At 42.2% G+C, this 24,047-nt stretch overlaps 1 protein-coding gene across 1 annotated transcript in view; it reads right to left on the reverse strand.

Annotated features, from left to right (window-relative positions):
- LOC143327771 (uncharacterized) overlaps positions 1-24,047 on the reverse strand; it is a 96,781-nt gene that overhangs the window by 46,574 nt on the left and 26,160 nt on the right. Inside the window, exons 12-16 of the mRNA XM_076742246.1 lie at positions 19,500-19,535; positions 17,730-17,759; positions 17,610-17,636; positions 17,008-17,061; positions 99-143 (exon numbers count right to left, since the gene is read on the reverse strand). Coding sequence (XP_076598361.1) covers positions 99-143; positions 17,008-17,061; positions 17,610-17,636; positions 17,730-17,759; positions 19,500-19,535 — 192 coding nt within the window. The remainder of the gene's footprint in view (positions 1-98; positions 144-17,007; positions 17,062-17,609; positions 17,637-17,729; positions 17,760-19,499; positions 19,536-24,047) is intronic.

Raw genomic sequence — 24,047 nt, forward strand, 5'->3', positions numbered from 1 at the left:
AGAACAGTGCTGCAGATTTTAAAGGAGTTCATCTCTTTACCTCAAATCAACAGGTAATATGTGTGTTGTGTTTCTCTGTGTTGCTGCATATCACTTACAGGCAGGCCTCTGGGTCCAGGCTCCCCAGTCTTTCCTCTCCGTCCCTAAGGAGGACACACAGACAGACACACACACATGTAAGGTTTTCATCACTTTTGAGGACATTACATAGACTTGCATTCATTTCCTGGAGACTTACCCTAACCCTAATCTTAAGTCTCCACCCTAAAATGTAATGATTTACACTATGGGGACCTGCATTTTGTCCCCACAAATACGGCAAGCCCCAACAATGTGACTGTATAAACAGATTTATGTCCCCACAATGTGAGTAATACATGAGCACACACACACACTCACGAACACACACACACACACACACAGAAGATCAAGATGAGTGAGTGAAGATACAACAACAGGTGTAGCTGGGCATGCATGCTGCCAACAATTAAGGCTAGACAGCAACTCTTGTCGCTGTCTCTAATTTGCTTTTAATTAACAACAAGAAAACAGCTTAATTGCTGCACCCCATGTGGCCCACTAGTCTTTGTTCCCTCCTCTGGTTTACTGCCTCCTTTCCAGCTGTGTGAGTCCCTTGGTGCATTAATCAACCCAAAGAGCAGATACAGGAGCAAACAGGCCAAACCATCCGGCGCTGTCCAGCATTGCAAAACGAGGTCAGAAGGAAGCGATTTTTTTTTTTTTTTTTGACATTTTCTGAATTGCAAAGGGCCTTAGTGCTTGAAAGTCTGCAAGTCTTGAAATGCTGACATGTTAATGAGATGTAACGCTATCTAAATCAAACCAAAGTTGGTATAATTTACATCAAGAGGGTTTATGTCCTCGTGAGAAAAGAGGATAACGCTCTGTGGATATCCTTACAGCTATCCTATAAACTGGCAGAGCATCACTGGCTGTGTGTTGTAAGGAGGGCCTGAAATTAGCTGGCTTTCACACACAGAAGACGGATGTAAAATCAACTCAATTAGGAGATGGTAATACTCTGGCCAATATCAATTCACTGTACAGCGGCGTAATCAACGGCTGACGCACAAGACAATGCAGATATCTGTATTACGGCTAAATGATTACTTCTTTCTAATAGGAGATTCATCATCTGACACAATTGCTATATTGAAACATTGGATTCCTCTCCTACTGTATGTGTCAGCATGGATGACACACAAAAACACGTCTTCCCTCCACTGAGTTAGTGGTGGTGTAGATCTGTGCAGAGGGAAGGATCAGTGGCTGCCAAAAGAAAAGTGGAGAATCACAAAGCGACGCCCCCGATTCTTCCCTGTGACACTCCATGTACGCAGACTTTCATTAACTGGGTCGAATTTGACATGTTCGTTTGCCTGCAACAAAGACAAAGGAAGGAGCTTCACTGAGAGCTATTGCTTTTAATCATCTGTTTGCACGTGCGCTCGTGCTTATGCACTGTGTGTGTTTGTCTGTTTGTACTCCACAGATTACAGGATTATGAAAACAGGAGAAGCCAAGCTGTAGTACAGTAAATATTAAACTTAATAATGACACAGTGGAACCAGTGTGTGCCTCCTCATGGGGACTGCGCGCCGCTGTTTGATGTACCAACGCAGCCTTGGCCGGCGTCTTTTCATTATCTGTGTTAATGTCGCTCTGAGGCTGCTTTAATGCGAACATGAATGAGCGCTGCGTTGAGAAGAACTGGAAGATGTCAGAATGTATTGATGTGACAGGAACAGCACCTTAAAACCTGAAAATCCTTTGCTTCAAATGGCTGCCATTATCCTGAATGAGGGAACAACCTCTTTGAAATGAAATTGAGGTTGGTTACCTTTGTGGCACCGAAAGAACATACAGAGCGACAGCGAACTATTCAGTGAGTGCCTATATATTCATTGGGCGCTATATGTAGATTCCAAACACATCGCTTTTGTGTACAGTAAATGGTCTTTTTTCACAAACAAAGGCAGCGTTGCATGAGGGTGAATGCTGTTATTTCTCCTCTTTCACCGATAGCGAATAAGCTGACACTGAATCATTGCCAAGTTTGCAAAAAAAAAAAAATGAGCAGTGCAAAAAGAGCAAACTGTTTGTTCTAGCCTTAGCTCCTGCCACTGCCCTTTCTCCCCTGAACTCCACAACAAAAGCAGATTACATAGATAAGTAATTTAGCTAATGAATATTTCATATGCTATTATTCCAAGCAGGTCATGAATTATGCAGCTTTCCAAATGATTTCTCCACATTTGCCCTTAAATCTCTTTTAACACCAAAGCGCATGCGGATTTTATGTCCATGTATTTGCATATTATCATAAAAATATGGAGAGGTACTCTAGATCTCAATTCAGAACAACTAAATGGTGATCTGGGGTTACTTCCATATTGTTAAACGTGGGCCTGAAGCTTACTTGCACAGTTACCTGCACGGTTTTAATAAGGTGGGATGGTTTTCTTCTGTTTCAAAAAATATAATTCTGCAAAAACAAATGCTAGATTTGAATGTTGGATTACTGCCCTTATCACTGGACTTCTAATGCACTTTAATAAAATGGCCCTGCTATAAATCCTACCTTTATGACCATAATAACCTTCAGTTTTGGTTGAAACTGATGTAGAAAGGTGTTGAATCAACTTTATGGTCATTCGAGGCTGCAGCTTGTGTTGTATTGCATTATACTGAAAGGTGCTTCTGATATTTAGTCTCCCCTCATTGACATAATCGGGGTGGAGCATTTAGCATATGAGCTACGTGTAGCTGAGTGTTGATAATCTTGGTTGGGGGTGAGTTTTTCTTCTTTGATAACTTGTTCGTTCAATATTTATGAACTCCAACAGCTCAATCATATTCACAATAAAGCAATCCATTAAAGAGACTTCACCAGGTGACCTTGGGGTTAGACTGACACTTTAGCACACCATCCCCAACAAATCTGAGCACAGTGACAAGAAATAATTAGTCTGGAGCACAGCTGTCATCACCGTTTGCACTCAGTTTGCTCTCCAAACTGAAACACCTGCCAGTGACACAGCGAGATAACAGCCTCTGAAGGGACATACTGCTTCTGGACAACTCAGATAATCAACTTGCCACAACCACCGTAGTGCCCATGAGCACCTGGATATTACAGCAACGGTTAGCAGAAGTTTTTCAGAGTGTTACCTGAAGGTTTTGTGTTGAATTCTGTCTTAACACTTCAACAATTCTAAACGTCATGTTTTGACATCCTAGACTTTTGCAAAAGTGTAACTACAGGGATACTCTGACAGTTTGATCTGAGGCCATTTTATAATCATGTTCAGCCATGTTTGAGATTTCTCCTTCAGCTACTTTAAAAACGGTTATTTGTGTTACCTCAACAAAAAAGATCCCAAAGAATATTTACCTCAGATCCTGCAAATCAGTATGTTGTTGTCGCCGTCAACAAATGATGATGATTGTTTTCCACTTGAAGAATATGATGATCAAAACTGCTTGTTTCCCAGAGCCAAAGCAAATTCCACAAATTCTAGACTTTAGTCAAAGCTTTACTGTAGTTTCGTCTTATTGTTGTACTGTTTTTCCGTGGAAGAAGGCAGACACAACACGAGAGGAAAGTTAAGTGTCAGAGGTTGCATGCAGTCCAAAGCAGTCTCTAGGCAACAGGGATGAACAGGAAACTGGAACTGAGGATTTCAACATCCAAGAAAGAAAAGACGTGTGAGACAGTGTGAGAAACAAGAGAACTGTGTGACAACAAAACGAAAAATGCTTTAGCGACGGCGACAGAGAAGCCTGCGGTTGGACTGCTGGATAAACAGATACTTTGCTCGGCTACATTCAAGTCACTTTCAAGCTAAACACCACCTGTGTGTGCCAAAATGCCATCGTAAAATATGTCAAGATGATGATAATTATAACTTGAGCGGCAAGCCAACGAGCACAGCCAGCAGAGTGTATGAATCTTTTCTTTCAGCTAAGCCAACCTTAACTTTCTCATTTCCTTTTTCGCTCCTCCATCTCTCATTTATCTCTCCCTTTGTGTATAATATCATAGCCCTATTACTCTCATCTCATCCCTCTCTGCTGTCTCCTGTTTTTCTTGTCGTCTCTCCTTCCTTCTCCTGTCTCCTGTCACTCGCCCCGTTTCTCCCTCACCCAACTTCCAGCTCCTGTCGGATCACCCCGCCAATCTCTGTTGCTATGCAACGCTCAGTGTCCTATAAATTTGACAACATCCTAGTGCTTGATTATTATTTGAGCGCTGCAGTGTGAAGCCCTCCTTCAGGTCATTGCAGTAGATTTGGAGGGGAGGGGAGGGGATACAGGAAGGCAAGGAAGGAAATTAGGGATGGGAGGGAGGGGAGGAGGGAGAGAAATATGAAAGGATTGTGGAGGAGAGGAAAGGAGAGAGAGTGAAAGATGAACTAGCTTCTCAGGTAAATGAAAGACGGGCCAACAAGACCAAACGGATATTCACTAGTACTATTTATCTGTTCCACTCTAGAAACCTGCAAACCATACAACAGAAGCGTGAAAAGCACTTCACATTAACTACTAATTCAATAGCGGTGCTAGTAAAGCTAAAGTGAGCACACACTTGAGCTAGAGGAGGAGGCCTGAGTAGACTGACGGCGTATTATGAATGTCCAACGTAATCCACATGGATCCCGTCCTCAAATGGCGTCAACTCCGTTATGAGTTGTAGTGTAGTTAAGTGTAAAAGTAAAGCACAGACACGGGGCCTGGCTCAGTCCTGCAACACAAGCCCCAATCTGAGAGCAAAGTCAACAGCGACAGCGACACACAGCAGAGGCACCCGTTTATGACGACTCCGTAATCCTTATCCCAAATGTCAACATGCTCGCTGAGATGTTCCCTGTCCGACAACACAGTGGTATAAAACGGAGAGGCCAGAACTTGATGCATTTTTAGCAAAAAAGCAGATACATCATCAAAAAAGCCACATAATCCACCTGACAAATGCCCCTGTCAAGAGGGGTCAGTAGATAAGCTGGAGGAGCCTTCTGAAATGAACACCATAGGACCCAACTCGAACCTGACACACAGCACAGAGGGGCAACGTGATGGGCCGTCTTTTATATGCAGAGATAGCTATCAGTAGGTAAATCAATTTAATTTCATTTTTAATTTTCTCGTATTTCAAACACACTATCTCATCTTTGATTTTTGCTTATTTGCCTCTTTATGTAAAAACGATAAAGACCACTGAAGCTTCCAGAAGTCACTATCTCTTTTTGCTATTTACCTTCATTTTCTCATGCTCCATTATAAATCCATTCTGTTTTTACCTTGACATCCAAATTCAAACTGGTATCTAATTGTAGGAGTCACAGTATGGCCATTTTAGTGTTGTTTTGGCCTTGATGTTTAGGACAAACCTGCTTTTCCCTCTAAGTCACACACTGTTCATACCCACTAATTCACCTTCACTTTTAACCAAATGTACGGGAGGGGGCTTATCACAACGCGTCCTTCTTTCCTCTTCCTGTCTCACGTGTGACACTGAAGTTTAATGTCCTGAAGGGGAAACTATCTGACATTACCAAGCCAAGTTGGTCTGCGACAATGTTATGTAGCTCATGGGAGAGATGACCTTTTCTTTAGCGAAAAACTCACATGCCACTCCCACTCCTTCTGCCTCAGCTGAGTCCTGTCTCCCTCTGGGGACATGTACTCAGGCCACCTGAGCCTTTTGTCTAACTGCTGTACTTCCTTTAACTGGGACTGACTACGCCGCATGTGAGCGGCAGCTGTATTTGCTTGGTAAACAAATGCGAACAAAACAGTGAGGATGATAATCCCTCATAATTTCCTCATGTCATTTAACAATTCACAGAACAAATAGTAGGTGGTATTGAGTCTTCTGTGTTCAAGCTGTACTTTGGTAGTGCACTGAGGAGCCAAAGTGAAAAAAATAAATAAATAAATCATCCCTCCACACCGGTGTTGAGGGGATGATTTGGACACAAACTGTCCAAAAATACACATGGACATCCAGAAGTCAAAAAAGACACAAACACAAACAGACAAATGTGCACATGCTGCATGCACACACAGACACGAGTAAGAGAGAGTTTGCCACAACACAGCCTGTCACAATATTTATTCCCAAGTGAAAAAGCTTGTCTGCTCCTGGCCTGCGAAAGATGGAAAAAAAGAACATTACAGCTCGACACATTTGATCCCCTCAGTCCTTCGGTCAAACCTTGTGGTATCCAGAATCAGACAAGATGCAGACGCTGAGTCACGCTGCCACCAAAAGCTAATTTATTCTGCAATTAATTCTGAAATGTCATCGTTTCCCCTTGCAAATATTTTCTGGTTTCCCATCTAAAAATTTGCACCATGAACCATAAGAATCAACAAGACTAGGAAAAACAACATGAAGTATGCACAAAGGATCTCGAAAATACCAAGATTACTGCAGCAGCCTCTTGAACCTTTCATCATGTTTAGCTCAACTCCAGTATGTGTCTAATTATTAAGTGAGACGTTGGAAATTAATATGAACACTCCAAAACTTTTCAAAATGAAGGCAGAAAAGTGATGTGAATTCTACAGTATAGCTGTTCAGTGTGATTTTATAACTATCTCATAGCAGCATTCTAGCTTCACCTACTATGACAATGTTTTCTCAAACGTACACGACATCAGCCCAGCTGCTTCTGGGCGTTAGCTTCAACATATCAGCTGAGTATCAGCTGGAGAAGGGGACAGATACTCAGAGAATTTAAACCAACTATGCAGCTCGATATGCTGCAGTTGACAGAATTCTCACCAAACCCGTTTGCACTGTGTCAAATCTGTTATCAACGCGTCTGAGGTAAGTATTGATTATACTGCTTGCATGAAATGTCACAAAACACACTGCAGAGAACACAGCCTCACCTGCTTCTGATTAAGGATCCAATTAGAGACAGGCAGTGCAAATTCCCTACTTCTGACTGCCCTCGTTGGGTGCCATCTTAGGACACTCCACAAGCTCAGAAAATGCCTGGGCACTGGAGCTTGCAGAGATCCCTTGCACTTGGTAAAAGCCTCAATAAAATAGGATTTGTTCCAGTTGTTTACTGAGGGTTAAGAGGAGCGGCCGGGGCAGGAAGAGAACGGCAAAGCCGACAGCTGCCTGGCAGGGGCTCAAATGCAGCTTAGCATTTTTCACCATTCTGACTGGCACACAATGCTCTCTTTAACTCCCAGCCATCTAAATATTCAGGGACGTATAAAGAGATGGCTGACACTGCAGCCGACTTAAGACACAGCTCAGCTGGCCAAGATTGCACCTATAGTCTCTTGGCTAAAGCTTCCCATGAAGGCTTTCCTCACAGAGACTCAATCATTGATCCCAAGTGAATAAATGGTGATTTGTACATGTGCCACTAGATGGCAAACTAGCTTCATCACAAATTGTGCACACGGCAGGGGGACAGAGCCAATGAGGCGACTGTAAGCTCTCTATGAGAGTGGATAGATGTCCTCAATGCATGAATGTATGATGTGTGTTGGGTAACATCCCTAATTAGGCAGTCTGGCAATTAGGCACTGAATACCGTAAAGGAGATTTTTTCTGTAGAGGGCTTACAACGATGAGAGAAGGTAATAGACAAGTGCAAGAAGCTGTATGAGAGAGCGACAATAATTTTCATACCGCATTATGCCTCTTTTCAACTGCCACACAATACAAAAGGGACACAGGTGGCATTACAAGGGTACCCAGTCACAGAACGCAGCATATGATTTCATAAAATAACCATTATGGAGCAATTTCCGCAAACATCAAAATCTCACTACCACACAGTATGCAAACACTGGAGCCAAAGGCAAACATGGGAAATGCAGACAGTGGATGTCTGTGGAAACTAAGCCAAGGCTGTCCCATGGGAGCCTCAGAACAGCTCTTTACAACAGCCACGTCTCTACCACGTCTTTGCCGATGAGTTTTAAGAGCTCATTGACTTTAACAACTCCTAAGGAGAGGAAAGAGGGCTGATGATATTATCGGAATTTGCATTTTTATGTGGTGAAGCCGATAAATCTATATTAAACTATGAGCTCAATTCCCACCCATCAGCTGAATGTCTGTGCAGTGTTTCCACGCAAGCTGGGTGCATATTGCACTGGCTCCTCACTAGGCCAGCATTGCCTCTTGAATGTTCTCATCTCCTAATGGATGCTGTTATTAGTCTTGGCTCTTGGAAATTTCACAGTCTCATCTGGACTTTTGGCCGTATTATTCATCCGGAGCAGATTGCTCCCGTCCCATATTTACAGATACAGAGTGTTTCATTAATGCATTATCCAACAAGTGAATAGGAGAGGCTGAAAATCTACTTTCAATAAACCCTGGTTCATTTTACAAACCAAATATTTGAGGTCAGAGAGAATACACTGTGCAAAGATCCACAGGGCGCTCACTCCGGGTACTGTAGCCCTCAGCGAGTCTTATGCTTCATATCACTCACCACGCATAACAGATTACACTAAGGTCCTGCACACTACCATCTGTATAATATCAGGCCACTGCCGCTCCCTGGCATGCCATTAAAGTGGACACAGATGAATGTATCTAAATTGGTCGCGGGCAGGATGAGAGTGTGAAGAATCAGAATATGGATGGCAGGCTGTAACAGGGTGCTCTAAGTGATGCAGCCTCCCACTACGGTGCCTCTGTGTTCTGCAGCATTCAGGGCGACACCGCCTCCCCGTCCAGCCTCTTTGCCCCTGCTCTCTGAGCTCCCTGTGTCCTCCTCCCTCCAGTTGGCCCGAGGAATCGGCAGACATAGATAGAGCTTACATGGGGGCATGCTTCAATCCAAGCATCTTGGATCCAAAATGCCCTTTCAAAGGTATTTACATTCTCAGCATTTCTCAAACTCTGTCTCCTCCTTCAACTGACCTAAAATGCCAGCAGAGTGTCTTTGTATATTACTAGACTGTTTGGAGCCAGAGAAAATCCCATTGTTTGGATGACTGAAGCCAACGGTGTGGACCACAATACCTAGAACAGTCACCGGGGCCAGTCACCTCCTGTCCGCTGACATAACTCAACAAGTCAAGTGAATTCAGTTCAGCTGACCCTATCTGACACATGACACTCCATTAGTGTTGCTATGACCTGGCAGACATTGAAACAACATTTGAAAATGTTGGAGAGGTATTAGACACAGGCCAAGGGGATGCCAGGCCCTGATGAATTCTGACACTAGAGCGGCGGGGACATGTATAATGCTAGCGGTGTCCCCGCTGCATGGCACAGCTCTGTCTCCTGAGAAAGTCGTGAGGTTGTAGATGTGTGAATGAGGGCCGCGCTCTGGCCAACTATATCAAGTCTATCTAATGCTCAGAGGATGTGTTGACCTACATTACCCCTTGTTGAACATCAGCTTTTTGCACATATACACACACACACACACACACACACACACACACACACACACACACACAGTGGCTATAAAAGCCAGTGAACATTGTGCAATCAAAGTGGCCCTCTCAAAGTCTTGCCCCCTGTATTCGTCCCTGTAATTAATTGGCCAATTAATGTGTGTTTATTCTGGACACCCATGGATGCAGCCATACTGGGGGCTCTCTGGGAAAGACGGGAGTCAGACAGATAAATCAAAGCTCTGTGCATCTGTCCTTGCATGTGCCAAACGCTTCCCCCTGTAACCTTCCTCTTTCCCAGCTGGGCCCAAATGTGAGACCTTTTCATAGCCAATCAGGTCAAATCTTTGTTTCATCCTCCCTCCCAATGCACTTGACATTGACAAGATTAATTGCCTTGTGCACTGGGCAAACGTGTTACCTCCTGGTGTAATACAGGTGTCAAAAGTGTGGCTCTCTGGATTTCCTCAACATGAATTTGTGCAGAGAGAGAGAAAAGAATAACCTATTCCATTTCCTGCAACAAAGGGTTAACGAATCCTCCCACTGCTTGTAAAATCGCACAGGGTATAAATCTTGCCATAAAATCTCAGCTGTGAGCCCTGCTGACCTGTAAATTCTGCTCTCCGTGTTACTCTGCCATTGAGCTCCAACGGGTCGGGCCAAATCTGTAACTACATATCTACATCACGCTACTGTATTTAAACACCGCTTTAAAGACACAGACCGTCACTATGATCACCAACTGTGTCTCAACGGTTAAATATAGGAGCTATGTCTGCGTTTATTGTAATATATGTTACATTGAGTTACACCTCATTTCATTTTCACTCCAGTTTGTAATTATTCATAGATAGCTTTCTAAGATGTACCACAAAATGACTACAGATCTGTATCAAGGTGACACATCCCTGCAGGAAAAAGCAGCCTCAGTTTAAATTTACACAACATTTACATGCAGCCATAGTTTATTTTTCTTCCATGCAAAATACATTAAGTATAGTGAACAGATCAGCGGCATATCAGATCAAACTCAAAAATAAATGTGAATCCAATACAGAAATAAAGCTTGTATGCAGGCTCCTTTTACAAAAGCCTTGCGGGAGAGATGAATTTATTATGTTGGCTGTGTGCTACGCTGGACAACAAAAAGCTCCAATCAAATAGCTGCTGTAATTTTATGCATTTACTGTATCACCCAAATCAGCGGCAGCCTCCCATGGAGAACTTCTGGCAGCAAGGCTGGTATTCTCACCAGGGACTCGTTACTTAATAATCTCGCCCTGCAGGTGCTCTGGTAGAGGTCAACAGTCTGTTACACTTGCGTCGCTGTTCATGTCTGCCTCCACCTATGGAGCAGAAAACCGCTGCCAAATGTTCCAGTCCCCACAAACCCAACCATAACTCCTTCCCCTATCACTGTCACTGCCTGCTTTGGTCTCTGCAGACACACAGGCTGATCCAAATGAACCTGAGCCAAGTCCATTGGATATAATATGAATATTATATACACTGTGGTGGCTCAATTATCTCAAAACAACATTTGCTCGGCCCTGTAGAGGGGAGGCATCTAAATTCCAGTTACAGCATGCATTTGGCTTTCAGAGAACGCCGTACTTTTTCAGACCAAATTAGGTTAAATGACAAAAGCTATTGACTGCGGGATGAGGATACATAGATTTAGTTTTAAAGCAGATGAATGTTATTGTATCTAAAATGACACTAATGTTTTGACCTCCTGCATCATGCCATCCAACATGACACGAGAGTACCAGTACAATATTGGTGTCCCGTTAAAAGGATTCCTTGCTCCGTCCTGTCCAGACATGTGTACATTTTTAAACATGGCCAAGTCGAGCGATCACACGGGCGCTTTTTGCTTTGAGAAAATGTTGGTAGCAGAGAAAATGATACAAGTGCAAGATTATATAGGTGTTCCCTTGTTTGGAAGAAAACATTGCAACAGAATCAAGTGGGCACACAACCTTTGAGAGGTGTTAGCACAAGGGTGAAGGAGGCAAAATGTGCCTGCACCGTTGGTCAGGACTTATAGACAGCTGTCTCAGTCATTCAGCACAGGGCTTGAATGGAAAATGTAAACACCACGATCGCTTCCAAAAGACAGCAATTACCTCCCTCTTCTTTGGAAATGTGGACCTGTCCAGTTGCCAAGCAAATACATGACAGATGATCTTTTCAACTGCTTTGACAGATCATATCCATGCCACTTTAAAGCGTCCGGGCAGCTGTTGTAGACGGTGGTTACATTGTTTCAAATTTTTGACACAAGTGAAGATCTGAAAGTGTGTCCGCGCTACAATTACTGACACACATTGATCTGGGACTGTGCTATCACATGATTCCAAGTGATGACAGTTGTCGAATGTGATCTGACAGCAGTTGAAGTTCTGAGATACAGACACATATTATTTTACAAATAGCTATCTCTACCAAATAACTGGAGGAAAATCTCTTTACGAGAAACTGTCCTCATACCCAACAACCAACGAGTGAATATCATGTTTACACCAAAGATGCTCTCTGGTTTCATTTGACTTCCGGCATAAGGATCGCATGACTTTACTGACATGCACTTGTGGATAAACAAGAAGTACACTGATCTAAGGCTCTGTGCTGCTGCATGTCCACTGTCACAGAATATAAATGCATTAAACACAGACACTATTAGAGGAACCTGCATCTATAAACATATCTTTGTGAAAAACATAAACATAAAGAATATTTTTACAGTCTAATAACTACAGCGTAAAGTGAACAGATGTAAGAACATGACTTGGAAATAAATAATGAATGATTTGTCAGACACTGTAATTAGTGACCACAGCGGGTCTCTTACATAAATGCTGAGAGGGGGGAGCTGATTCAGCATAGGAGGAATAGCCTGGTAGTAAAATCAAAGTCATATCTTAGAGCTCCGCTATTTAATGTTTCTTCACCAGTTATGAAAGGTCCAGTGTGTAGGATTCAGGCGGATCCGTTGGCAGAAATGGAATATAATATTCCTAATGATGTTTCTATTAATGTATAATTACTTGAAACTAAGAATTGTTGTGTTTCCATTTAGAAACTTTAGAATGAGCTCATTATTTCTACAGTAGAGTCCACCATGTTGTACTGCCATGTTCTGTAGTAGCCCAAAGGGAATAAACCAAACACTGGCTCTAAGAAGGGCCTTTTTGTGTTTTCAGTGGCAACTGTAGGTGCTCCTACATGCTTGGACGGGGAGGGATGAGGCGAGGGGCATTCAGATGGTTGCAATCTGTAACCTCACCGCCAGATGCCACTAAATCCTACACACTGGTCCTTTAACAGGTCGTAGTATGTGATGTGGCACGTTGCATCATTTAGTGAGAAAATGTTTCCTGACAGATTAAAAGTCTGTCTTTTAATGGCTTTTCCCTCCACGTCTAGCTCTCAAGGCCTTTTCACCTTTATTGTGACTTTTGTGCTCTCTTATCTCCTTGACATATGAGGTAGGCATCTCATGTGGCATAATGTCATCCACCCATATGCCCGGCTGAGGTATGCAGATGAGTATTTCTATGAGAAACAGAAGTAATTTTACAGGAGAGAGATATTAGAGGCAATGTGAAGGCAGTCAGCTGAGAATGTCACCTTTTACCTGATGCTAAATTCTTTGTAGCATCAAAGATTACAGAAATCTCCTCACCTCATACACAACATAAAACACCTGCATGCTTACTACTGAGGTGCAACTTGCCATTTACCGATCCATGTAATTTGCCAACTGTGCCAACTAATTCGCTCTCGAAGCAAAATAGCTAAATAAATAACCAACTAACCAGATTCAAATAAATAAATGAATAAATCAGTAAAAGGATCTCCACTGCATAATTCATTTGAAGAGAACACATCCGTAGACAGAGCCGTTGCACTGTTCTGCTTCCTCGAGGGCTTGCTGGAGTTTCATCATCTCTGCACTAGCACATCTATGTGTAATAAGAACAAACACTGTGCAGCACATCTGTCCATTTTCCAAAGCAGGACACAAAGGATCCTTGATACGGTAGAAGCCCTCAGCTGATTAAAGGGAATTTCAAATGCTTTGCATTCACATTATTCGCATTCTGAAAAATGTATCAAAGAAAACAGCGCATTGTTAATCAAGAGAAAAAGTCTATGTATAAAAAAATCTATTTATAACGCTTATGAGGTCACGAAACCTTTAATTAGAACAAGAGCCAGTCCATTATCATGTAGCCAAGGGAATCAACACTGTATTTGTCAGTGACTTATATTTAGCAGGGACTTATTTTTCTATACAGGTACATTTCTACAGCTAATAAGGCTTAATATGGTGGATTAAAACTCCAAGACCCACCTTGTAATGGGGGATTTCTTAAGGTGATTATTTATTAATCCACAGGAACCTACTACTATAGAAAGATGAACCCATGTCTGCACTGAACCCACTCACAGCCTTGTGCCAACTACCAAAGCAGAGTATGCTGGGAAGACTTGGCACGACATGAATAAAACAAGCTTGCCGTGGCGTTCCTGTATATTTTGGCTTTCACGAAGCAGTGTGCATTGACCAAGCGTAGGTTTCCGGTACTATATTGAGCATGCAAAATTATGTCATTTGGTGCTTTTGCTTTCTGCCACCAAATCCATCATGACTTTTGTATGCACACAAGACTTTTATCATACAGTCCCTCACATATGTAGATGGCTTATCAGGCAGACGCCTCTCTGCACTGCATGCTGTGTGAGCATATCTAATACTTGGCTTACAAATGACCACTGGAAACTCTAAAATTCCAAGGTTGTTCCGTTCAGCATGCATGTCTTTCGCCGCCTCAACCTGTGTAGGACAGGGCCAGTCTACAATGACAACACAGAGCTTAGCACATCATTACAGCGCCTGATGAAAATTTTAGCACACCACAGTTAGCGAGGGGGACATATCCTTTTTACTGGTGCTCCCCATCTTCTTTTTTGATCTGCTGTAATGTGCCACTGAATCCCAAAGTCCTACTCTTTGCCTGCCATTCCGTGTCAATGCCATCCATAATAGATAAAACCAAGCCATTCACATTACTATTAATGGCAATGTGTAATGTGGGGGCAATACATTCCCATAAATTCCTAGAGATGGTCGGACTGGCCCTTACCTCCACCGTGAGTGAACTAGTCATCCATCAAGGTAATAAGATAAAATCAAGATTCTGTGAATGTTAGACATGGGGTCACAGAAGGGGGTTGGGTAGCTGCCCTTGATATTCTCTCTTGCATATGTTGCTTTAAGCTTCAGAGAAGGATCAGTGCAAATGGCATCATTCCTTTCTCCCCGCTACGATGTCCTCCACATCTCCTTGAAGTAAATCTAAATAGCTTACAGTGGTTGTATTTTCCTCAACAATAAATTGAAGTAGACAGTGTGAAAGATGGTCTGGCTTGAATCTAAGGCCTTGTGAAAGCTTTCCACTCCCGGCGATTATATGAAGGTTGCATAGTGGTCAGTCTACGTCAAGATATTCTGCATCATTTGTACAGCAGCCACGGCTCTTTGTGAAACCAATGAGTTGCAAGCTTGGGCAAGAGTTGCTAATTGGGTGAGAGTCTCTTGCTGTATCAGCTGGCCACTAGCTAGCCCCTGATAATGATACACGTCCACCTCCCTAAAATAGGCTGTCAAACTGCAGAAACACAGGTTGGTCAACAACTTTGAGGCCACATGTGACTCCCAAAGCTAAGAATAAGCAGAAACCTTAGTACATTAACAGCCACCATGAAGTCAGCCAGTCATCAAAGACAGGGTATTAATAGATCAGAACGGTGTCTTCAGCAACAACAACAGCAGAAAGTCTGAAGTGACCAGTTGACAGCCCTAAGGCAGTTTTACCTACAAAATCTTCAAAGAGGCAACTAGTGCAAGAAATATTAACGGGTATATAGGAAACCAAGAAGCCACAACATCAAACGCAGAGCGGCTTTCTATTTCCTCAAAACCAATTATGATTGAAAGATTCATCATAAAACTGTATTCCACAAGAAAAGTGCACAGCATAATTGATGCCTCTGACACTCAGTCCCTTTGACGCTCCATCCTCCTTAAGTCAGAATATAACACCTAACTAATGAGGTAGAGAGACAACAGCACCGAAAACACATCTGCACCAGCCTCTGAGCTCACTTCTGCTGACCGTGAATAAGTTCCCTGAAAACAGATTCTGTTACTTCATTGCATTGTGGGAAATGATCCATTGAGAAATACAAAAGATGAGAAGTCATAAATTGTTAATGTTATTGGAACAAGTTTTGAGTCTGAATGTATTCACACACACACACACACACACACAAGGGTGGAATTCTTGAGATGCTTGTGTCCAGATGTCTCGAGTATTGTACATCATCTCGGCTCTTGCTGAATCTGAAAAGAACATTTGCCTGACCTACTTATGGGTGCTCGACAGCTCAACCTGCTATATATTTCATAGTTTGCTGTAGTGGGGCCAAATGCTTTCTTGCTGTTTTATGACCACTCTCTGTTAAGACAAACAGGAGAACACTGAAGAGCCTATTTTGATCCCAGTGTCACAGGCGTAGGTATTCACGCCAAGTCAATTAAGCGGGACACAAAAGGACACTCTCTCCACCTGTCCTTGAACGCTGCCTTTCAGCTGTGATGTCAAGGAGCAATAACATTCTTGTTGTTAGGCAATCTCAGCCCACCACCATGTCAGTATGTTTGCCCGTTACGAATGCATGAACAGCATACGCGAATCTGAAGTGCTTAATTATAATAAACAGAATTCTAATTTACAAAACTTTGAAAACAAGAAGATACTTTTGATTTACAGAACAAATCTCGATGGTAACACTTTATAATAAGGTACACATACTCACCATGAACTAGCTGCTTATAGCATGCATATTAATGGCATAAAATCTATTTATTAGTCATAAAAAGACACTTACTAATGTTTCAGTCTGCAACTACTAGACTATTAACCAAAGAGTTTTCCCTCAATGACCCCCAAATTACTGCTTATTGATAATAAGTAAGGAAGCTGTTGTACATGTTCTTAATAATAATAATCTTAATAACTTACTAACCCCCAGAGAAAGGCCTTAATAAGTGCTTTACAATGACTTATAAAGAGCACAATGTGCTATTAATTTGCATACTAATAACCACTTAAAGGTCAATATGTGTACCTTAACATAAGGTATTATGGTACCATCCTGACACATGTATTCCTACCCACAGCTATTACAGTCATGGACGTTGTCTCTATCCCAAATCAAGCTGGCCTTGCAGGAAACTGAATACTGTCCACCACAGTCACCCAGTGGGACTTAACCATGTGTGCTGCCAGTCATACTGTGAGTGTGTGTGACCCCTTGACCATGAGGCCCATTCATTAATTGTCATACAACAAGCCCACACCTCCCCTTCTCTCTTTGCAGGCCCACAGATCATCTTCACCTCCCCAAAACAACAACAGCCAGTCAGCTGCTGTTTGGCCTTTCCTGAGGCCAAGTCCTCACATTCAACGCAACCACTAACCAGGCCACACAACTGGTGGACTGTTTCTGTTTACTCACCCTTTTGCCCTCTTTGCCTGGTTCCCCTGCCTGACCTGGCACCCCAGCCGATCCCTGAGGAAAGGACATGTATCATAGTGAATTGGGTGCTACATTCATGTGCAGTTGGCATTTCAGGAAGATATTATGGCTTGCTTCTTGTAAAAAAAAAAACTGATGCAGACAGATGTTTGAGCCACATGTTCTCAGCAGACCAGTGGATAACTAGTGGGCTTATTTGCAATGATAGGAAACACAGCATTAGCTTAGTTAAAATTGCATGAATAGATAGAAGGGAGAAAGCACAGCTGCAGTTTCCCATTCTTACTCATGAACAGTTTCTAGGCGACTTCTCAAGATCCCCTTAATAGGCAATTTGCAGCCTCGGTTGATCAGAGCTTCATTCCATTATTCTACACAGTATCTTAAGTTAATTACGGTATGCTAAGGTATGCTGACTGATTTTGTTTTGAAGTTCTTGTGCAAGGATATGCTTATGGTGCTTCAGTAATTGCTTGTTGAACATAACAGTTGTGTGTGATTGCTTGAGAGCATGTTATGTGCACTTTGTCCAACCAGAAACAATGAGATACTACACTTAGATGTTGCGATTCATTTCTTACCTTCTCTCCTTTGTCACCTTGAGGGCCCTGTATGTGGCAAATACAGATTTCAGCAAAGCAAAAGCACAATGCATTGTTCAGATATTTTCAGTGAAAACAATAGTAACAGAATTAAAGTACCTGGTCGCCTTTGAGACACTCTTTGTCAGCCTAGGAGTCAAACAATCAAAACATGTAATTCAGTACGAAAACATGACTCACACAATTCATTTATGGTATAGCAAAACACGTTTGCCATTTACAGGCAAGCAACACAATTGGTCATGAGGTAATTATCCTTGGCTGTCATGACCCGCAGAGAAGTTAGGGCATGACTATTACAAGTCCCCAGACACCCTGCTGGCCATTGTCAGGAAAGGGCAGACAGTCGTCTATCCGCCGGGCCACAGAAAGGACACAAGGCCACATAAAACATCTCAGCCTTCAAATACAAGCCAAATAATTGGTGTCCTGTTTCAATTGGCATCCAAAAGTCAAACACTGTTGACTTTTCTTGGAAACAGGTGCAGAAATGGACATTCACAACGTATGTCTTCTTCGTCAGTCAGAGGGCTCAGGCAAAGAACAAACAGCAACAACAACAACAACAAAAAACTATTTAACAAGGAGGCTGACAACCCTAAGATATTTGCAGCCGTATCTATGAAAGAGTGGCAGCTCTGACCTGTGACACCCTAAATAAAACATGTCTCCATCTCCCTGCAGTGCTTTTGCGAATAAATCAATTACAGATGTACAATGGTACATCTTTTGTTGGCTTGTAGGCACAGATTTTGACCTTGGGTAACAAGCAATACAATGCAAATCCTCTAGCAGCATGTCCATACTACTTCCTCCCAACATTTTCTGTTCACACTCACCAACCAATTTACGTGGCGCGATGTGAGAAAGTTTGCTAAAGCCATGTTCGTGGTCAGTGGCAGACTGTTATTTTGTTTGTCCTTATAAATGTAAAATTAGCATTACAGAGTAGTTAATGGATGGCAGCAGTGTTCTGTGGGCACTTTGGTGACATCAAAGGGGCAACCAGAGGCAGTGGGACACAGTTTTTGTATCACTCCAGTGCTGATGAAAACTGGCAAGCTGATCTCCTTATGATGTGTATGTAATTAGCTAACCACCCACAGTATACCTTTAATCTCCAGTAGCCGTCAACTCCCTAGTCGCAATGCATTGAGAGGATGTGTGTTTGCATCCGTGCCCACACATTCACTATGTGTGTTGATAGGTGACTATGCAAGCGTCTGTAAATACATATATCTGCTGTGTGCTGACATATGTCCCCTCAGTTTGTGTGTACACTGGAATGAGTACATTTGTAGGTTATGTACTCTGTCCCCTGGAATTTACAAGACCACAGAGACAACACTAGTGCAGCCGGTCCAATTATGAGATCGAAATGTATAAAGTGTGGTGTAGTTCTTCACGGGTGTCTGTAAACGGAAGGAGTCTTCAGGGACAGCCACCAACCCAATAAGTGCGTGTCTCACCCATGTAGGATACAGCCGGTGACTACCTGTCAGCCTCCACCCACACCGCAGGGCTTGGAGCCCCGTTCGTCTCCGCCTGGCTGCTCATGCCTATCCTTTTTGGCCCAAGTGAGGATGCCCACTGAGCCCTGTCTATCTGCTCCTTGTTTGACCCATTCCCAGGAGATGGTAATGTGACACACAGAATGCTCACCTGAGTGCCTCACTTTCCATCTCTGTGGGCCAGATGTTTTAACACTGTGTGGAGTGCCTGGTCAGCCAAAAGGCTGTGATATTTACAGAGCTGTCCAGCCATTTCAGGTCACACCCGCATGAATACATTTCAACATTTCTAGCTCTTTGAATGTCCTTACATATAGAGATAGCATAATGAGATGTAAATGAAACAGTGTGAACTTACAGGCAGCCCAGGAGCTCCAGGCAGACCCACATCCCCCTGTGAAGGAAGATATTAATTAGTGAAAACCCCGAACTTCAATCAATAACATCTTGCCTAAGGCTAAATCAATACAATATATTTTTTACTTTTAAACATGCAGCCCAGAAGGTCAAGTAAAAGAAGACGTATATAGGCTATAGAAGACCATTAATGGTATTTACAGTATGTCTTGAAATGAAGCCTGTCTGATGACTTTCACACGTTTGGACAACTGGCAGGTGGGCCGGTGCTATTAAATGTGGCAGGCCTTAAAATAAACACAGCCATACTATATCATGTAAAAGCTTTGCAGTATTAACAATAGACAGGTATGATAACATTGTTTGGTGACTGTGACATACAGGCAGTCACGAGAAGTCATATAAGGAAAGAAGTGGATGTCTTTTGACACCAGCGTAACCCAATGTAAGCAATGATCTCACACACTTTTTACTGCCGCTCTTGTTTTTTTTTGTCTTTTCAGATAAAACTCATATATCACTGTCCAGTATTTTTGCAGTTCTCTTCCCTTTCACCACAAACCCAATAGTACTTCATAAAGCACTGATTTGAGAATCAGTGGACTTTACAACTCGCAATACCCTTTTATCAGATGTGGATGAAACGGAAAAAAAGAGGGGGGCTTGTAGTTTATATCCATTTTGTTGTCTAAATGAATGTCACAGCTTAAATATGCCTGCTATGGGATATTCAGGGGACTCATTACTTTATGCTTCCAAATCTGCCTCCCTCTGTCAGTTTCAATACAAACAAACGTTCTCTCCACCCCCACCCCCACCCTCCCATCCGGAAAATAGGATAAAATACCCTGTGATTCTCTGTTGTCTTCACAGAAACACACAGACCTCATTATAACTTCAAGGCTGGCAGACAGAGCGTTGCACCTACAATTATGTGGTGAGTTCTTCCAAAAGACAACAACAACAACAGCAAAAAAAGGCCCCAATATGGGAGGAAAAATAAAAGAGCGGGAGAGATGGCAACTAATTACAGGAAAAACATTTCATCTCATACATGGAAAATAATCCCACAGTGGGATGAAAAGAAAAGAAAAACTTTAAAAAGACCAATATTTTCTGCATTGCAACAAGAGTTAATCTAATTCGTGTCAGTGATGTCAGTGAATCGACCATCCAGGGGCTGCAGATAAGAACACAGTTTTGCATCAAACTCTGCATCGCTTCCAGCTTGTCTTATATCCCAGACTTACGAAACCAGTCATAGCGTAATGTACAGGACATACCTACATAACTGTTTGTAATATATGAAACCAAATATCAAATATATTCTAATTCAAGAGTCTCTGTGGAGAGTCCTCAAACAAGAAGGCAATAGTATGCAATCCACATTTTTGCTGAAAGCTTTAGCTCCATAAAAAAACTGTTTAGAGAGGGCAAGATAAAGGGATTTTGTTGTGTATGTTCATTACAAACAGCTATCCCTATGAATATCCAAATACTCTGCAAATATACTGTGTGGAACATTTTCTCTAAGCTGGGATAAAAGCTACTCTATGTGACCATCAGTAAGGTCTTGCTAAGTCATGATAGCAATAACCATATTCTTCAGCTGGCCATGTTTGGAGTAGCAATCATTGCAGCACTTCAAACAGATGGGCAAACCGGTTATTGAGACTGGGATTACAGCTCATGAAAGTCAAGTAGATCCCCTCAAAGTATCTATTTTCATTAAAAAAAACTAAATCGAAAACAATTACGGTGCAATTTTGTCCAGGCCAGCACGTGTGGTGGAGTCACTCACTTTGTTTCCTTTAGGACCAACTGGACCAACTGGCCCTGGGTCACCTTTCAGACCCTGGGAACAAAAATACACAATATATTGAAGTATATTTCATTTTAGGGCGAATTATGGATAAAAAAAAAAAAGCCAACATGTGTTACTGTATGTCAGTATGTTGACACTCAGTAGACAAGTATCTCATGCAGGTGTGAGATTCTCATGCCTGTCACAACCAGTCAGTGAGAAAAGAGCAGATAATGTCAATCATTAGGCACCGCCTGTACCAGAAGTCTGCTGAGAGATTCACAATCAGCTGGTCACACAGTGTCTACCCCCAACCCTTTCTCTGTTTTCCCTTGCTGCATTCAGGTTTAGCAAGGACTGTGACTGTCATTGCTTTTACACCTTGAAGCAGAGGACCTGGGGGTGGAAGTGAACTGCACGAGCTCAGGGCAAAGTCAAGCCTCTCGGTGGTGAAATGTGAAAGAAGGACAGCTGAGATAAAGGATGATAGCTGATGAATGAGGCTTGACACATATTGACAGGCTAAATTTGCAGCAAGCCTTGTTAGGTGTGACACATTTGGGCCAGTAGCAGCAACTCATTGAAATAGGTTAGGGGGGGAAAAGGAAAGATGGGGAGTGTGAGCGGCCTGTAAAATGACTCAGAAATACAATAATTTGTCATGGTTAAATTTAGAGTCAGAAAGGCTATTAATAGTGAATTATATATCTGCAGAAGATGATTACCTACCTTTATCACATTATGTCTGGCTCCACCAGAAACGTGACTAATTCATTGCCTATTCCCTGCAAGCCTCATATTAAACACTGCCATTCAGAAAACAGAAGCCGCGGTAATACTGGAGTAAAATAATTGCCCCTATGGTAACACCGGCTAATACAACTTTCCTATAAGTTGCACTCACAGTGACATGATTTTATCAGATTGTATCACTTTATGTGGGCCCTCAGCCCACGCACACCGTGAATAATAGGGCAGCTGTCTCATAGCTGTACATGAGAGCCCAATTCTTTATTTAAATTGACAGCCTAACCACTTTACTGGGGCAATCTGACACAAGGGGATCCAGAAGCAGTTATTACCAGAGCTGTGGCAGAAACGAAGGAGCATCAGAGTACGAGGCTCATCTGATAACAAGGACGTAAACAACTTCAGGTTCTATCAACTGCAGAAGAGTATTTGATTAATTTTCTGAGAATTTTTCCACAGGTTCCGTAATAAGGACGTTTTGTCTGATTGTCTCAGTGAAAAGGATCCTGAAAACACGTTTTCTTATTGTGATCCTTTACAGTCATCACACTGCTGACATTTGCCTCCATTCACAGCTTTGTGGCTGTGAGTTAAGGGCAAATTTTCTACATTTCACATTTCTAAAACCACACCACCACCACATCATATGTAGAAAAGACTGAAGGAATTTAATTAAAGGCATGTGCATAAGTACAATATACAATGTGTTTTACAGAGAGGTACAGAGGACTGATAGAGAGCTGCATCACATGGTGCAACAATGTCTGCACAACAAAACAGCAGTTTACAACTACAACACCAAAGACAACTCAGAAGTCACTTCTGAAGACTGGCAACTCCTGACGAAACCCTGACTGGCTTATGTTTTACCACAAGTTGCATATTGCAGCAGTAATATAAGGTCGTCACAAAATCCCACAGCACACCTGGACTTGCGTCACAGCACACTAGTGGGATGCTGCACATTGTTTGGGAACCACTGCTTCAGCACAAAGACCAGTATCCATCTTTACCAGTAACAGTAATTCTGTATATTTAAACTGAAACTATATATTGCCATGTTTTATGACACAATCTCTCTCACTATATGCCTTTTGTGCTATTTGTATTTATATGCTTGTAATTCATGTGAAATGAGCATGGAAAACAGAGGAAATTCAAATAATCTAATCTTAAATTAGTGGGTTCTGCATTACATTGGACCTTCTCAAAACGAATCGCCAAAGCTACTAGACAGTTAGCAAAGAATACCATCACTATGTTGGGTTTTGTTATAACTCATGAATATTTAAGGTAATGTTTTACATTACTTTTGCAAGATGAACTTCCCCTCCCCACCATCTTCCCCTGCAGACTGCAGACACAAGACAATATGTTTACAGAAGAGTTGACAGGGAACTGCCATGATGCAAACTGAATAATGTAACTGGAATTGTGCAAGGTGGTGAGTTATTTTTCCCGTGGCACACGTCCTTATCAGAAACCAAATTCAGGTCAGTCAGAAGCTCAGTCAATCAAAAAGTCACTCTCTCACCATATATTGAATCGCACAGCCGGTGTTACAGTGAGCTCTGCGACTGTTGCGGCTAATCTGTGTGCCACAAAAAAAAAAATGTTTCCTGCTGGTAAATATCTTAATTATAACAGTAAACAAAGCAGTTTTGCATAAAAGATTCAGAATTCATCAAGTTTGCCAAATGCTAACAGTGCACTCTCTCAGCTCACGCTCAGTGCTGCTCACTTTTGTGTTTGTGGCTGTTAATTTAGTATGACATGAGATCCTTTAGCAAAGAAAAAAAAAAGCACTTTTTGTTAAAAACTTGGCTCGACTGGGAAAATTCAGATAATTCCTGTGCCGACAGTGACGGGACCAGTGGAACTGCACAGCATCTGGACGTGTCTACAGTAATGTACATAATAGCAACCGATGGAATTAAAAGTGAGAGCTCACTTTCTCTCTCTTTTTTTTTTTTTTTGGCTGAGGTTTTTGGCATT

Source organism: Chaetodon auriga, chromosome 11 (genome assembly GCF_051107435.1).
Source record: "Chaetodon auriga isolate fChaAug3 chromosome 11, fChaAug3.hap1, whole genome shotgun sequence".
Taxonomy (NCBI): Eukaryota; Metazoa; Chordata; class Actinopteri; order Chaetodontiformes; family Chaetodontidae; genus Chaetodon; species Chaetodon auriga.